Genomic DNA, 16,489 nt, shown 5'->3' on the forward strand with positions numbered 1-16,489 from the left:
TGCTCATTGTAAGCAAGATGACTTAGTACTTTTTCTTTTTTCGCCAGAGATAAAGTCAAAGATGATTCTGACGTTGTCAAGAAAGAATTTGCTTCTATACTTGGTCAGCTGGTCTGTACTCTTCATGGCGTGTTTTATTTGACAAGTTCTTTAATAGAACCTTTCTCTGAGCATGGAAATGTGGACCTCTTCTGTAAAAGCCTGAAAGCTATTTCTCAACATGAATGTTCTTCTTCTCAACTAAAAGCTTCTATTTGCAAGCCATTCCTTTTCCTATTGAAAAAAAAAACACCTAGTCCAGTAAAACTTGGTGAGTGGTTATGATTTACTTAATATTTTAAAATACTATTAAAGTTGCAGTTTTCATATCGATGACAGAATTAGTCTGAATCCTTAAAAGATTATAACAAGTTATATGCTTGATAGATTGAATGCTCAGTAATGATTGAATATAAATGGTATGGGACTGGTATTAGATTATCGCAAAACTAATAAGATATATGATTTTTTGATTTTTAAAATGCTCTTGTGATTTGAGAGTCTAATGGGGGCAAACCTGAAAGTTGGTATAATATTGTAAGGTTCAATATTATGTATTTTCTTCAGTGATACCAGAGACCATCTTATTGTGTCCCGTAACCACCTTGAACCTTTAGAACTTCAAATAAATTACCTTGCCCAACTGAGGTCTGTAGATTGTATCTTTTTGGCTACTTTCCAGGGTTAATAAAATGTGACTTTTTTGGGGAGCATGAAATTTGTACAAATACTAGAAAAATTCATTTGTTTAGGCAGTAAATTGGAAATTGTTTCCAAGTTTTCAAAGCAATAGATAGTAGGTAGTTTCAGGGCCCCTAAATCTTGTAATTTTAACAATAGAGATTTCCCTGAAGTGGAGCAAATTATATTCCATGCATGTATGATTATGTCAAAATGAACCCCAATATTATGTATAACTATAATACACTACAAAAAAAATCCTCTTAGTTCAAGGTTGTTTGAATTAGTGAAATGTGCTTAATTAAGTCTGCATGGTAATATATAATTATTTATAAAATCTAAAAAGGATTATTTGTAGCTTAAAAATTTGGAATTTATTTTTTATTTTAGTCATTTATGGCATAAGTATAAAGCAATTCAAATTTATAAACATCTTATTTTAATTCTGTGTGGTATGTATATTCGAATATTAAGTGTTGGCATATAAAGGAACTTGGGAATGTTCATCAGTATGTTGTTTATTGACAATATTTTTACAGTATAGCTTTGATATTTAATGTGTCACATTAGGTAATGTGTACTGTCTCCCTTTAGCTTTCATAGATAATCTACATCATATTTGTAAACATCTTGATTTTAGAGAAGATGAAACAGATGTTAAAGCAGTTCTTGGAACTTTATTAAACTTAATGGAAGATCCAGACAAGGATGTTAGAGTGGCTTTTAGTGGAAATATCAAACATATATTGGAAGCCTTGGGTTCTGAAGATGGATTTATAAAAGAGGTTAATATTTTTATTTTTAACATTTGGGTTATAAATCTGTCTCTAAGTTTTTTTTTTTAACTAGTTTAATTTTATTCTAGCTATTTGTCTTAAGAATGAAGGAAGCATATACACATGCCCAAATATCAAGAAATAATGAGTTGAAGGATACCTTGATTCTTACAACAGGGGACATTGGAAGGTACATTTGGCAGCATTTGTATTCTTTATTTTATCATTGTCTTATGTTCCTGCTATAAGTGACAGTGAGGGCTGGGGATGTAGCTTAGTAGTAGAGTGCTTACCTAACATGCATGAGGATCTGAGTTTGATCCTCAGCACTGCAAAAAAAAAAAAAAAAAAAAAGACAATAAATGCGAGGTATTTGATATTACTTGTAAAAATGGGACTCAGCATGTTTATATTTGTGGGTTTTCATTTGTTTCAGAGGCATTATTATACATATACATGTTTTTTTGTTTTTAAATTTTAGGGCAGCAAAAGGAGATTTGGTACCTTTTGCACTGTTGCACTTATTGCATTGTTTGTTATCTAAGTCAGCATCTATCTCTGGAGCAGCATATACAGAAATTAGAGCTCTGGTTGCAGCTAAAAGTGTTAAACTGCAAAGTTTTTTCAGTCAGTATAAGAAACCCATCTGTCAGGTGAGAATCAGTATTTATCTTGACTATAGGTAATAGCAGTACTTTCTAAGAGTTTGAAAAAATAAATAAATAAAACTGGCTATGGTGGTGCTCACCTATAGTTGCTTGGGAGGTGGAGGTGGGAGGTTTGCTTGAGCCCAGTTTGAGTTCAGCCCAGGCAACATAATGAGACTCCTATCTGAAGAAAGAAAGAACATGTGTCCATGTGTTATTTTGCTTGCTTTATAATATTATTTTAAAATTATGTTTTTATGTTGCCATTTTATATTTTAGCATATTGATCTGAAGACATAGATTGTAAATAAGAGAGGGAAGGGCTGGGGATGTTACTTAAGTGGTAGTGCGCTCGCCTGGCATGCGCGGGGCACTGGGTTCAATTCTCAGCATCATATAAAAATAAAATAAAGATGTTATGTCCACCAAAAACTAAAAAAAAAAAAAAAAAAATTAAAAAAAATCTCTCTCTTAAAAAAGAAAAAGAGAGAGGGAAAAGTCATCTTTTTTTTTTAATAACTTTATTTTATTTATTTATTTTTATGTGGTGCTGAGGATCAAACCCAGGGCCGCTAAGCCATAACCCCGGCCTGGGACAAGTCATCTTATGATGATTTATTGAATTATCACACCATTATTAATCTTTAGGGAAGAATCCTTTTTTTTTTTTTTTTAGCCTTTTAGGCAATAATAAAATTGTATGCCTTGATGTTATAGATAGCACACTTTATTTTCAGAAAAGTATGTTCAGTGAATGGCTGAAAGGGTAGTCTATACTAAAATATTAGTTTTATCCTATATTTGTGATATAATTGTTCGCATGGTATTCAAGTTTTTAAAATAAGCCTTGTTACTTCATCTGTAAAAGAGAGTTATGACATAATCCAGTTCATTAAGGTTATATTCAATGAGTCAATTCAAGCAATGTAGAACACTGACTATCCTTTATGTAAGATGAAAAAGCATTAAAATTTCTAATAATAATAAAATTGTTTTTGCTCTAGTTTTTGGTAGAATCTCTTCACTCCAGTCAGATGACAGCACTTCCAAGTACTCCTTGCCAGAATGCTGAGATGCGAAAACAAGACGTAGCTCACCAGAGAGAAATGACTTTAAATACCTTATCTGAAATTGCCAATGTTTTTGACTTTCCTGACCTTAATCGTTTCCTTACAGTGAGTTGCAATGTATAGTTTACTTAATTGATTCAGTATTTTATTAATTCAGTATTTTATTCATTATATTGTCGGCCTTTCTTTATTTCTTCCCTTTTTTTCCAAGAAATCTGGCAAATACATTAAGGAGCATATGGATCCTAGATTTTCAAATTTACATGTTTTGTTTTTATTATCCTATAAAACTTAAGTCCCTATTGATTTTAAGTTACTGCTCTGTAGGTTTGGCTGTGCAAATTCATTCAGTGAAGTAGTTGAGCCTTTGGTTCTATTGATAATTCAAAGACTAATATGATCATTTCTCCCTTTGAGGAGTTGGAGTATTAATGTACAAAACTAGTGGTATAGGTGATCTGCTATGAATTCAAATGAAAAATTTGTAGTATGATATGGTTTGAGAAATCTTTGAAATTCCACTGGGCTGATATTTAAAAGGTGAAAAGAGTAGATGCTGGGCCTGGTGGCACCCACCTGTAATCCCAGCCACTTGGGAGACCAAAGCAGAAGGATTGCAAGTTTGAGGCCTTCTGGACAACTTAATGAGACCCAAAAAAACAAAAAGGGGTGGGGATAGAGTTCAGTGGTAAAGTGCCCCTGGATTCATTCCCCAGTAACAGGAAAAAGAAAAAAAAAGAATAGATTATCTTCTTATCCTTTCCAAAAAGCAAGATATATTATTACTCTTAACAATAAATTATAATAGCAGTTCATGCTATTATACTATTAATTCTACTCTGGGAACCAAAAAATACAGATGTTTATTGCAACAGTGTCCAAGTAGCAAAGAAGAAATTAAGTGTCTAATTTTAGGTCACAGAATATTACATAATCATTCTAACATAATAATTATGATAACTTTGTGGAAAGTATCTTAAAAGATTTTAGAAGTCTTGTAAGTTGGAAGCATAACACAAGTAAGATGGTCTCTAAAGACAAAGTGTGAGTCTTGTTCATTGTTATATCTCTAGTACTTAAAATAGTGATTGACATACAGTAAGTATTCATTAGGTACGTGTAGAATAAATGAAAGGCCAACCATTTTATCTTTGGGTTCCATGTGTATTTTATGAATAAGATCTTAAAGAAAATAGACCTCAATGAAGATAGACTTGTTGTAGTATTGCTATGTTAGATATGTTAAAAGATTTTCTTCTTTACATATAAGTTAAAGACTTCATCAGACTTAAGACTTCTTTACCTTAGAGCATGTGTGTATTTTAACACATACTCATGAGAAATGATCTTCTTTGTTATTGTGTGTCTCCACCTTCTATGCCACCAGGCACTTTGCTTGTTTTGTAATATCTACAGTGCCTGAATCTTAGCAGATGCTCACTTGGTACCAGACAAATAAATAAATGGTAAATCTGAATTCAAATTCAAGTTATATCTGGACTCCAAATGTGTATGGCATTTTCGAATATTTTTGTACATAGCTTATGTGAATATTTTATCACACAGACAAATGTACTTTTTAGTAACTTCTGTATTCTTTTTCAGAGGACTTTACAAGTTTTACTGCCTGACCTTGCTGCCAAAGCAAGCCCTGCAGCTTCTGCTCTCATTCGAACCTTAGGAAAACAATTAAATGTCAATCGTAGAGAGATTTTAATAAATAACTTCAAATATATTTTTTCTCATTTGGTTTGTTCTTGTTCCAAAGATGAATTAGAACGTGCGCTTCATTATCTGAAGGTAATTGAATATTTGTATATGTTTTATTCTTTTATTTAAAGTAGGATTAATGAAAACTTACTCTAATGGGAAGGAGAATAATTTATGGCCTATCCTTAAAAAATAAATGTTGTTGGGTTAAATAATCTTTGTCTTAGACCACATATTAAGTAGAATTCTTTTAATATTTTATTTGATCATTTCACCATAATGGGCTAGGATAGTTATTTTCATGGATGAAGTCCTCTCTCTTTTTTTTTTCCCCCCAGTACTAGAGCTTGAACTCAGGGGCACTTGAGTACTGAGCCACACACCCAACCCTGTTTTGTATTTTATCTAGAGACAGGGTTTCACTGAGTTGCTTAGCACCTCACTTTTGCTGAGGCTGGCTTTGAACTCGAGATCCTGCTGCCTCAACCTCCCAAGCAACTGGGATTACAGGTGTGTGCCACTATCCCCGATTCATGGATGAAGTTCTAAATGAAATACTAATTTCATTTAGTATCTTAGTATTTTGGTTGATTGCTGTATACAAGTAATTATATCCATTGGAAGAGACAACTTCAACTGTAGTATAATGTCTGTATCTAGTTTAGTTACTTGGTGGTCTGGTTACAGTTTGGCCCTGTTTCTTATTTGTTATTAAATTTAAAATGGTAGCTTATGCTTCTTTTTTGGTGTCGTATTGACAACATTATCTGTGAGGAATATGTTACTATGTGGGAACAGAAAAACCTCTGAGAAATATACATACAACTTTATCGTTTTCTCTGATATTAATGTATTTCGTTTTCATAATAGGCCAGTAGCAGATCTCTCTCAACATGAGAGTTATTGAATATTGATTGTTTTTATTCATTTTGAGAAAGTGAATCTGTGTGTTGTGGGGGTAGAATGTAATAAATATTTAAGAGAGTCTTACCACGTGTTAGAAACTGCTGTATCCACATACTCTGGTTCACTTCTTCACAGTTACTCAATAAAGGTACTACAGGTTGAGTAACCGTTATCTAAAATACTTGGGTCCAGATTTCATATTTTTTCAGATTTGCAATATTTGTGTGTACATAATGAGATGTCCTGAAGATGGGACCAAAGTATGCACACAGAATTTATTTCTTTCATATACACCTTAAACACATAGCCTGAATATAATTTTTTAAATCCTTTTTTTTCAGTTGTAGATGGATACAATACCTTTATTTTATTTATTATTATTATTATTTTTAAAATATTTGTTTTTAGTTTTAGGTGGACACAGTATCTTTATTTTATTTTTATGTGATGCGGAGAATTGAACCCAGTGCCCTATGCATGCTAGGTGAGCACGCTACCACTTGAGCCACATCCCCAGCCCCCCTTTATTTTATTTATATATTTTTATGTGGTACTGAGGATCGAATCCAGTGCCTCACACATGCTAGGCAAACACTTTACCACTGAGCCATAACCCCAGCCTGTATAAATTTTATACATATTTTTAGCAAGCCTGTATTTTGATTGTGACGTATCACATGATATCAGGTGTAAAATTTTCTACATGAATCGTCATGTCAGTGCTTTGTTTTGCAGCATTTTGTATTTTCAGATTAGGATATTCAACCTATATCTTGGTTTTATAGTGAGGAAATTAAGACAGAGAGAGGTTCAAGTAGGTAACTTGTTTGAGTTATAATGTAACTAATCTGATGAGGAAAAACTGGTCTTAGGCACTCTGCTGTGTTTCTTCCCAGGATTTGTGTGTTTATAAATATTGAGTTAACGATATGATAAGACCTTAGAGAAAAACTAGGACTTGGTTTTTAAAAATTTTACTGATCACGTCTCTTTATTATCTATAACTCGTAGTAGGCATACCTGTAGAGAAAAAGATTAGAATCTTTACATAGTGAGAACGAAGCCCTGGATGCACTCTCCAGCACCATATACGCATACGAAAAATTAGAATCATTTTCCAGTGCCTTTTTTTAGTACCATTAAATACGTGGTCTAGAGCTCCTGATTTACTAATAGCATGTTCAAAGCAATGTACTTATTTCCAGGATGTTTGTATAAAGAAAAAATATGCTCTTTTTGAATTCTTTGTGTTAGAATGAAACAGAAATTGAACTGGGGAGCCTGTTGAGACAGGATTTCCAAGGATTGCATAATGAATTGTTACTACGTATTGGAGAACATTATCAACAAGTTTTCAATGGTTTGTCAATACTTGCCTCGTTTGCATCTAGTGATGATCCATATCAGGGCCCAAGAGATATCACATCACCTGAACTAATGGTAAGGGTAATATGAGGTTTTGTGTTTGTTTCTCTTCCTTTTTGTTTTTCCCCCCAGTTCTTAAGTTCTTTTAATTGAGATCATCAAAGAGAAGCAGATTTCATTATACACACAGCATGAAGCTGCATTCTTCAGAGTTCATGCTGTATTCATTCAAATGGTTACATTTTTCCTCCTTTTTTAATAGCTTCTTTATGGACTTGAGGAAACTTTTTGTTGTTCTTGCATGTTTCAATTGTTAGATATTTTTAAAAAATTTTATTTGGTATTTTTACTTAAAAAAAAGGTTGACTTATATTGCATGGTTATAGTAAGGCATGTATCAGCTTTGAAAAATGGAATTTTCAAGTGATTTTGAAGAATTTTTTTTACTGAGTAAATTATAAAGTTTGTTTTTCATTTTTAACTATGTTGAATATGCTTGTAGTTTTCCTTCTACCTTACTTCCAGATACCCTTCAACATTTAATCCATTGTTGGATTGAAGGAAAGCTAAAAGATGTATTAGCCCTTTTTATCTTTCTCTACCTTAAGTTTATATCTGAAGTCACTTCACTGTTTTTTTATGGTATTCATTTAATTATTTTTATTTATTTTAGTCATATTAGGAATTGAACCCAGGGCCTTACTGATTGGCCTACATCCTCAGCCCATTTTATATGTTATTTTTGAGACAGGGTCTCACTGGCCCTCAACTTGTGATCCTCCTGTTCAGCTTCCTGAGTAGCTGGGATTACACGTGTGCACCACTATGCCTGGCACTATTTTCTTTATTTAAAATATATGTATATATCTCCTCACACTTATTCTTGTTGTTTTCTTTATGCTTGCTGTCATTTCTTTTTTTTTAATATTTATTTTTTAGTTGTAGTTAGACATAATACCTTTTATTTATTTATGTATTTATTTTTATGTGGTGCTGAGGATCGAACCCAGGGCCTCACACGTGCTAGGTGAGCACTCTACCACTGAGCCACTCCCTGCTGTCATTACTTTAAGAGACTGAAAGGACTACCAAAAAAATATTTTTAAAGAGGTCTCTGTCTTTGCCTTTTCATTTCCCATTAAGTGAACCCATTCTGCTGTAGCTCTGTTTTTACTTTTCCACTGAAATTCTTTTTTGTCTGGTCACTAACAGTTTCCCTGCTATTAAATTCTGATGGTGACTTCTCTTTTGTCCACCTTGTGCAAACTTCCAGTAGCATTTAACACAATTGACCATCCTTTTTACTATGTTGCATCTCCATGATACCACATTGTCTTGATTTTTTTTTTTTTTTTTTGCTACTCTGTCTATTCATTTTTAACAGATGGGCTCTTTTGAGTGTTGTGGGCAATTAAGAGGACCAGAAAAATATTAAGAAATCCAGAGACTGCAAATAGCAGGCAACTAGTGTTCCTTTAGTCCTGAGAAAAGGAAAGAAATGGTGTTACTAGAACCTTGTGGAGAGCTAAAACCATGATAGGGGGCCTTGTCATTGTGGAGGACTGCAGCCACTGCTAGAAACACCTCAGAACACAGTGCAGAAAATAGAAATGCCACACTCGCTTCCTTCTGTCTGTTCTCCTATTGTTGCTTCCTGTTGATAAAATTCAGTGGATGGAGGGATCCTAAGTAATGCAAACTGGCCATCCTTGCAAGCATTGAGTGGAACAGAAAAGGGCAGAGAATGGATCTGAGAGTGAGAGAGGATGGCAGACAGAGACTGTCAACCTTTTTATCATCTGTACTTACCTATATTTTGATTATCTAAATAAATCCAAACATAATGAACCCATTAAAAAACTTTTTCAACCAGCATAGCTGAGTGGTAGAGTGCATTCTTAACATGCATGAGGCTCTGGGTTCAATCTCTAGCATGAAAAAAAGAGAGAAAAGAAAAAAGAAATTCTGATTTTTCCCTCCCTAACCTTTTTATCCCTAGCCTTCCCTACCTCAGAAAATGGTACACTGTACCACTGCCTACCCACTTGCTTCAATCAAAACCTAGAAAACATTCATGAGCCCTCCTTTTTTTTTTTTTTTTTTTTTAATAAATCAAGGTGTGGGCAAGTCTTATCAGGTATGCCTCCAAAATATCTTTCCCTCTTTCTTGCCACTACTCTCAGAAGCAACTATTATTTTCTTCTGGGACAACTATAGAAGCCACCTAACTAGTCTCTCCTTTCATTGTTTCCTCCATACAATCAATTACTTACACAGCATTTGGAGTGTTCTTTTTACACACTCATATCATTCCCCTGCTTAAATGTCTTCTACGGTTTTCATTGCTCTTTTTTTTTTTTTTTTTTTTTTTAAAGAGAGAGTGGGGGAGGGAGAAAGAGAGAGAGAGAGAGAATTTTTTAATATTTATTTTTTAGTTCTCGGCGGACACAACATCTTTGTTTGTATGTGGTGCTGAGGATTGAACCCGGGCCGCACGCATACCAGGCGAGTGCGCTACCACTTGAGCCACATCCCCAGCCCCTTTCATTGCTCTTAAAATCTTTAAGACCATATGTGATCTGCCTGCCTTTCTACTTGTGCAACTCTTCTTCCTTTTTTCTATGTTTCAGCACTTTTTGTTTCTTAAATATGCTAAGCTTTTTCCTGCTTCAAACCTTCGCTGTAGATATCTCTCTTCTTGAAATAACCTCCTGGCTCTTTCTCATTCTTTAGATTTCAAGGTTTCCTGATCACCCCATCTAAATTCATTCATCTCATGTCTTCTCTATCACATGATCATATGTGTTTTCTTATAGTACTTAACACATATTTACATATTTATTTAAAAACTAATTTGCCACATAAGTTAATGGGAAAGTGACTTTATCTTGTGTATCTGTACCTTGCTCAGTATTCTACGTATGCATAATACGTATGTGCTGAGTGGCAAAATGAACTCAGAATGAATTATTTGTCTAAATGCAAGAACTTTAAATTTAGGATATTGATATAGCTTTATGAATGCCATCTGTATCTGCATTTTATTTAAGAAGCATATGCTGGAATTGCAGCTTGTTATGCCAAAGTTGAGTCTCAATCCAAATCAGAAGCTTACAAAACAAAATATAATTTGGGGCTTGATAAACATGATTTTCTGGGCTTACCGAGAAAAGTTTTTGTCCCAACATCTGTTCTGGAGAGACATGTAGGTGGCTGTCTAGCTCCTCCCACTATGTGCTAGCACACCTGCTCCTACTCTTTTCCCTTTGGCAGTATGTTTAACCTCAAGATATGTAAAGTAGGTACCCCAACACTAAATAATGGCAGCTTGGTTCTAGAGTTGGAAAATACTTCATTTGCCACTCCGCCCCAGCTCTTTCACTTGCCATTTTCCCTCTGCAAATATAAAGATTTTGAGAAAGGAATATTCTTTAGGAGTAATCACTTTGCCAGTTTATAAACAACTTAAAATTGATTTATCATTTAACTATAGACTGAGCACAAAGCATCTTATTTTACCTTTAAAGCAATAGGTACTTTCACTGTTCACATTTTATAGACTCAGAGGAGTTAAGTATCTTAAGGTTACATATCAAAAAGGGTCAAAATTTGGATTTAAAGACAGAGTTGACTTGACTTAAAGCTCATGGCCTTATCTTTAGGATTCTCTCTCAAGAAAGGCTTAACTCTAGTTGTTTCTGGAGACCCAAAGTGGCACAGTCGGTGATTTGTATCTGCCCTGCAACTGTTGATGCCCAGAGTCTTATACCCCTTTTTCACTGTTACCTTAAGGGATACTGACAGTATGTCAAACTATGATTCTGGTAGGGGGCCATAATCAAGTGCTTTTTTTTTTTTTTTCTAGTTTAGCTCTAAATGACATAGAATAAAGGTAGGTAGTGACTTGTCTTTCTTCTTTTTTCCGCTCTGGATTTTGAAGATAGCACCACAGCTCACTCCATGAATCAAAAGTTTATAGTTTTTTCATTACTGTTTAACCATATTTCATTATGGTAATTATAAGTCATTAATTTCTTTAAATACTAGATGTGAAAATACATGCTTTTGGAGAAACTTAATACACTATATGTTTATTTCTAATATTCTAGCCTGGCTAGGTGAAATGTAAATGAAGTTCATCAAATAATTGTCAATTTAAGAAATTTGATGTGTATTAAACTCACATACTATTTGGGTTTTTCTTCTCTCTTAGGCTGATTATTTGCAACCCAAGTTGTTGGGCATTTTGGCCTTTTTTAACATGCAGTTACTGAGCTCCAGTGTGGGCATTGAAGATAAGAAAATGGTAAGTAGTGACAATTGAGCTCCACAAAACTGGGATTGAATTCATATAGAATATGCAGGAGATGTGATTTCCACTTCTAGTTTCAAAAACAAACAAAAAACCAAACATTTCACATTGTATATTGCTGAATAACTTTTATAAGGTTGGGGGAATCTGTAAGTAGGAATTATATAATTTGTAATTGTTTTGTTTATGAGGGAAAGAAAATCCAACCCAAAATAACTTAAAGGAATTTGTTGGCTTTATAAATCTAAAAGTGTAAGATAATATAGCTTCAGCTGTAAATTGATTCTGGACTCAGAAAACTTTCTTAGAGGGCTGGGGTATGGCTCAGTAGTAGAGAGCTTGCCTAGCATGCACCAGGCCTCAGGTTCCATCCCCAGCACCACAAGAACAAATGAAGTACATTCTTAGAATCAATCTCTTGGCTCAGATTCACTAGGCTTTCTGGTTGCTAGATAATGACCTCAGTAGCTTCTGGCTCCATATCATCACAGCATCCAGGTCAATGGGAGACTTGAGACCAGCAATCACTTATAGCTCAACAGAAGTTGTGTAATTGAACTTACTGGTCCAAATGGGTCTAATGTGGTCATAGCCCATGTTGTGTGTTTGTTTTTTGTTTGTTTTTTCTTCAGGCGCTGGGTTTTAAAGTGGCACTTTACCACTGAGCTATATCCGCAACCCTTTTTAAAATTCTTAAATTTCGAGACAGGATCTCCCTAAGTTGCTTAGGGCCTCCCTAAGTTGCTGAAGTTGGCTTTGAACTTGCAGTCCTCCTGCCTCAGCCTCCTGAGCTGCTGGGATTATAAGTGTGCACCATAGCACCTGGCTCCCATCTTTGAATACCAAAATGTTAGGTTTTATAAAGTAAGGCAACTTCAGTATTTGTCAGCTTATGTTTAAGTGGTTGGGTACAATGAAGTTTCATGATGGCTGCTAAAATAGTCACTGCTGAATATTTTTATCCTATAAACTGGGACAAAATTTTAGCCATTGATAAAATTTTTCTTTTTGTTGCTTTCTACCCCTGCAGTCAGTAAGATTATTATAAAAAAATCTATGAATAAAAGCTTTTATGTATTTGATTCCCCTTCTTAATAAAAGGACCCATGAATACATAACAGTGAACTCTAAAAATTTCAACAACCAGTGGCTTTTATTTTAGTGGTAACTAGTAAATTTAATCCCCTACACAATTTCTATTTCATCTACATGTGAAGCATGCCATTTACTTACTGTTATCCCAAATCAGACAATTACCTCAAAACTAAGAAAAGTTATAGAACCATAAAAAACTTGCATGTTTTGGCACATAATTGGGGTTGAGTCATTTTTACCCTTTGTTAGAACCTGAAGCTGTCTGTACAATTCTGGGTCTGTGTATATCATCAGTTGTTTGTTTTACTACACTCAGGACATCTGGAATTTAGTATCATTAGGACGAAAATTTCCTTAACTGTTGGTCACTGTGAAGCATGCCATTCAAATTTTTTTTACAAGGCTTTAAAATTCAAATGATTGTAATTTAGTTCAGTTTCTATTTTTTTGAATAGCGATTTGGGATAAATACGAAGAAAGTTAAGCAATATATATTGTATCATTAATAAATTTGAAAATTTACTATTCTAGAGAACCATTAGGCCATAATAACAAATGACCTTTAAGGGAAGCAAAAAGCAGAATTTAACTTGCATTTTTTATTTTTATTTTTTTAATTGTTGGTTGTTCAAAACATTACATAGTTCTTGATATATCATATTTCACACTTTGATTCAAGTGGGTTATGAACTCCCATTCTTACCCCGTATACAGATTGCAGAATCACATCAGTTACACTTCCATTGATTTATATATTGCCATACTAGTGTCTGTTGTATTCTGCTGCCTTTCCTATCCTTTACTATTCCCCCCTCCCCTCCCCTCCCCTCCCCTCCCCTCTTTTCTCTCTACCCCGCCTACTGTAATTCATTTCTCCCCCTTGTATTATTTTTCCCTTTCCCCTCGCTTCCTCTTGTATGTAATTTTGTATAACCCTGAGGGTCTCCTTCCATTTCCATGCAATTTTCCTTCTCTCTCCCTTTCCCTCCCACCTCTCATTAACTTGCATTTTTTAAATTCCTAACTCCCACATAAATTGACAAAATGAACTGACCAACATTTATTTATCAGATCTTTTGTCTTGTTTACAAATACATGATACACTGGGATTTGGGTGGGAAACACTTGTCCTAAGGGCCAGTCTACTCTTGGCAGCTCGCTTATAAGCTTTATTTTAAAATACTATTTAATTTATAGGCCTTGAATAGCTTGATGTCTTTGATGAAGTTGATGGGACCCAAACATGTCAGTTCTGTGAGAGTGAAGATGATGACCACACTGAGAACTGGCCTTCGATTCAAGGATGATTTTCCTGAATTGTGTTGCAGGTAAATGCCTGCCTGAGTTCATCAAGATGTGTGTGTGTTTGTATTTCCTGGTAGCACTAACTTGAATTCTTATCTGTTTGAGGGAAATTAGGTCAAACCATAAGTAATTAAGAGGCTATTTATATTTAAAAGACAGCTTAATTTTTTTCTTTAAAAATGTTTATTATGAAAATCTTATATCGTAATGGGAAACAGAGTTATTTATTGAACCCCCCTTCTCTATTTCCTAACAATTCACATTGATAATGTATGCTACCTCCATCGTTTTTAATGTTAGATGAAATATCTTAAAGAAAATCACAGATTCACACTGTTGTGCTTAAACAGATATTTCAAATGTATCTAATGGATGAAGACATTAAAAAAAAAAAAAAAAACTATCATGAGCTGGATTTGGTGGCACATGGAAGGCTGAGGGAGAAGGATAACATGTTCAAGCCATCCAGGCAACTTAGAACCTGTCTCAAAAGAATTTTTAAAGTGCTGTCATGTATTTCAATGACAGGTTCAATTACTAGTACCAGGGGAAAAAAATCATGAACTATTATGCTTAGCAGGACTATTCTTAGTTCTTATACTTAACAGGATAATAGAAATTGCTAATATTAGTTAAAACTAGTCTGTAATCACAGATATTCAAAGATCTATTTTGATGTTGATTTGTTTAGTGAACTATGTAAATGTTTTATATGGTATTTTCTTATTATTGTACTATCGAGGATTGAAATTAGGAGCATTCCACCTTTGAGCTATATCCCCAGACATGTTTGTTTTTTTTTTTTTAAATCTTATTGATTTTATTTTATTTTTTTAAACACACGACATGACAGCATTACATTTCTTATTACACATATAAAGCACAATTTTTCCTATCTATGTATATAAAGTATGTTCACCCCATTTATGCCTTTATACATGTGCTTTTTTGCATTACAATTCTTAATACACATACATACCACACTTTTTCATCTCTGTTTGTATATAAAGTATGTTGACATCCAGTTCAGGTCTTCATACATGTACTTCGTGTAATGATGTCCATCACATTCCATCATCCTTGCTAATCCCCTGCCCTTTCCCTTTCCCTCCCAACAAGGTATATTTTTTAAAATATTTATTTTTTTAGTTGCAGTTCAACACAGTACCTTTATTTTGTTTGTTTGTTTTTATGTGGTACTGAAGATCAAACCCAGGGCCTCACACGTGCTGGGCAGGTGCTTTACCACAACCCCAGCCCCAGCCCCAAACATTGTTAAAAACTTATTTTGAAATAGGATTTTTGCTAGATTGCCCTGGGTGGCCTCAGAGATGTTGATTTGTTTGAGTCAGAATGTAAACAAGGTCCACACATCACCCATTTGGTTGTTTTGGCTCTTACATAGCTTATCTTCCATACATAGTAACTATTAAGATTTTGGAATGTAGGATTTGACTGATTGCTGATTTGACTTTTTCTTCTACCTCATCGCTTCTCCATTGTTTTTCCATATAAACTGGTAGTTAGATACAGATGATTGATTGTATTTAGGTTCAACTTGTTAGGGAATAATGCTTTATATTTGGGACTTCGTGCTTCTGTTATCTCAAACATAAGTCACATAATATATAATATTAATTTTAGGTTTGGTTTAATTAATTAGTAGCTTTGGTTTTATCAACCTGAATTCCTCTATAACATAGTTTCTTTGATCTTTTATCTAAAGATTTTAACATTAATTAGTGATCATTGCCTAAGTCCATTATTTCATTAGAGATGGTAAATTATTTCTTTTGTATTTATCAGATGGAATTCTTTTTTTAAAAAATATTTATTTTTATTTGTTTATTTTCATGTGGCGCAAAGGATCAAACCCAGGGCCTCATGCATGGGAGGCAAGTGACCTACCACTGAGCTACATCCCCACCTCTATTGGATGGAATTCTTATTAAATAAAGCAAAATTCCTCATTAAATAATAAGCCATTGTGAAACAGTTTATATAGGAAATTAATTCATACAGGATAGGCAGGATAAATATTTTAATATTTCTATCAATTTTCAGAATAAAGGTTTTGTGCCTCAGCAATCTCCAGTAAAATTTTTCTTTTCTTTTTGTATCATTTTAGCCCCATGGATTTTTATGAATTTGATGAATTTTAATACAGGAAAATCATATTCATTTACCAAATGTGTCCTACCTTTATCCAGTAGGGGTCCTTTTAGATTGTTACCTATGACTTTTGACTAACCCATTAATCTTTCATAAATTGTTTGCTTTCTAGCATGATAAGATGTCATGGTTCATCTTGGACATTTCTTGCCCCTGAACCAAAATTAGCAATTTCTTTTAGGATCTTCAGCTCTGGTTCCTTTGAACCAGGATTAACTCCCAGTCTGGGCACTTGTTTGGTCTACCCATTATGACTGACAATTGCTATTGTCATTGCTTCCAAGTCTTAGTGCCACTAGACAATTTGTATTATTTTATAAAGAGAAAAAAATTACAAGTTTATTTGTATATTTTCAATCCAAATGAAAGATTACCTACTTTTTACTTAACTCTTTTGATTTTACATTTTAT

General features: G+C 33.9%; 1 protein-coding gene across 1 annotated transcript in view; it reads left to right on the top strand.

Moving 5' to 3' along the window:
• Positions 1-16,489, top strand: part of Atr (ATR checkpoint kinase) — a 106,220-nt gene that overhangs the window by 13,414 nt on the left and 76,317 nt on the right. Inside the window, exons 10-18 of the mRNA XM_076868263.1 lie at positions 48-310; positions 1,315-1,505; positions 1,586-1,686; positions 1,978-2,149; positions 3,148-3,318; positions 4,819-5,013; positions 7,084-7,269; positions 11,408-11,500; positions 13,799-13,929. Coding sequence (XP_076724378.1) covers positions 48-310; positions 1,315-1,505; positions 1,586-1,686; positions 1,978-2,149; positions 3,148-3,318; positions 4,819-5,013; positions 7,084-7,269; positions 11,408-11,500; positions 13,799-13,929 — 1,503 coding nt within the window. The remainder of the gene's footprint in view (positions 1-47; positions 311-1,314; positions 1,506-1,585; positions 1,687-1,977; positions 2,150-3,147; positions 3,319-4,818; positions 5,014-7,083; positions 7,270-11,407; positions 11,501-13,798; positions 13,930-16,489) is intronic.

Source organism: Callospermophilus lateralis, chromosome 10, assembly GCF_048772815.1.
Source record: "Callospermophilus lateralis isolate mCalLat2 chromosome 10, mCalLat2.hap1, whole genome shotgun sequence".
Lineage (NCBI taxonomy): Eukaryota > Metazoa > Chordata > Mammalia > Rodentia > Sciuridae > Callospermophilus > Callospermophilus lateralis.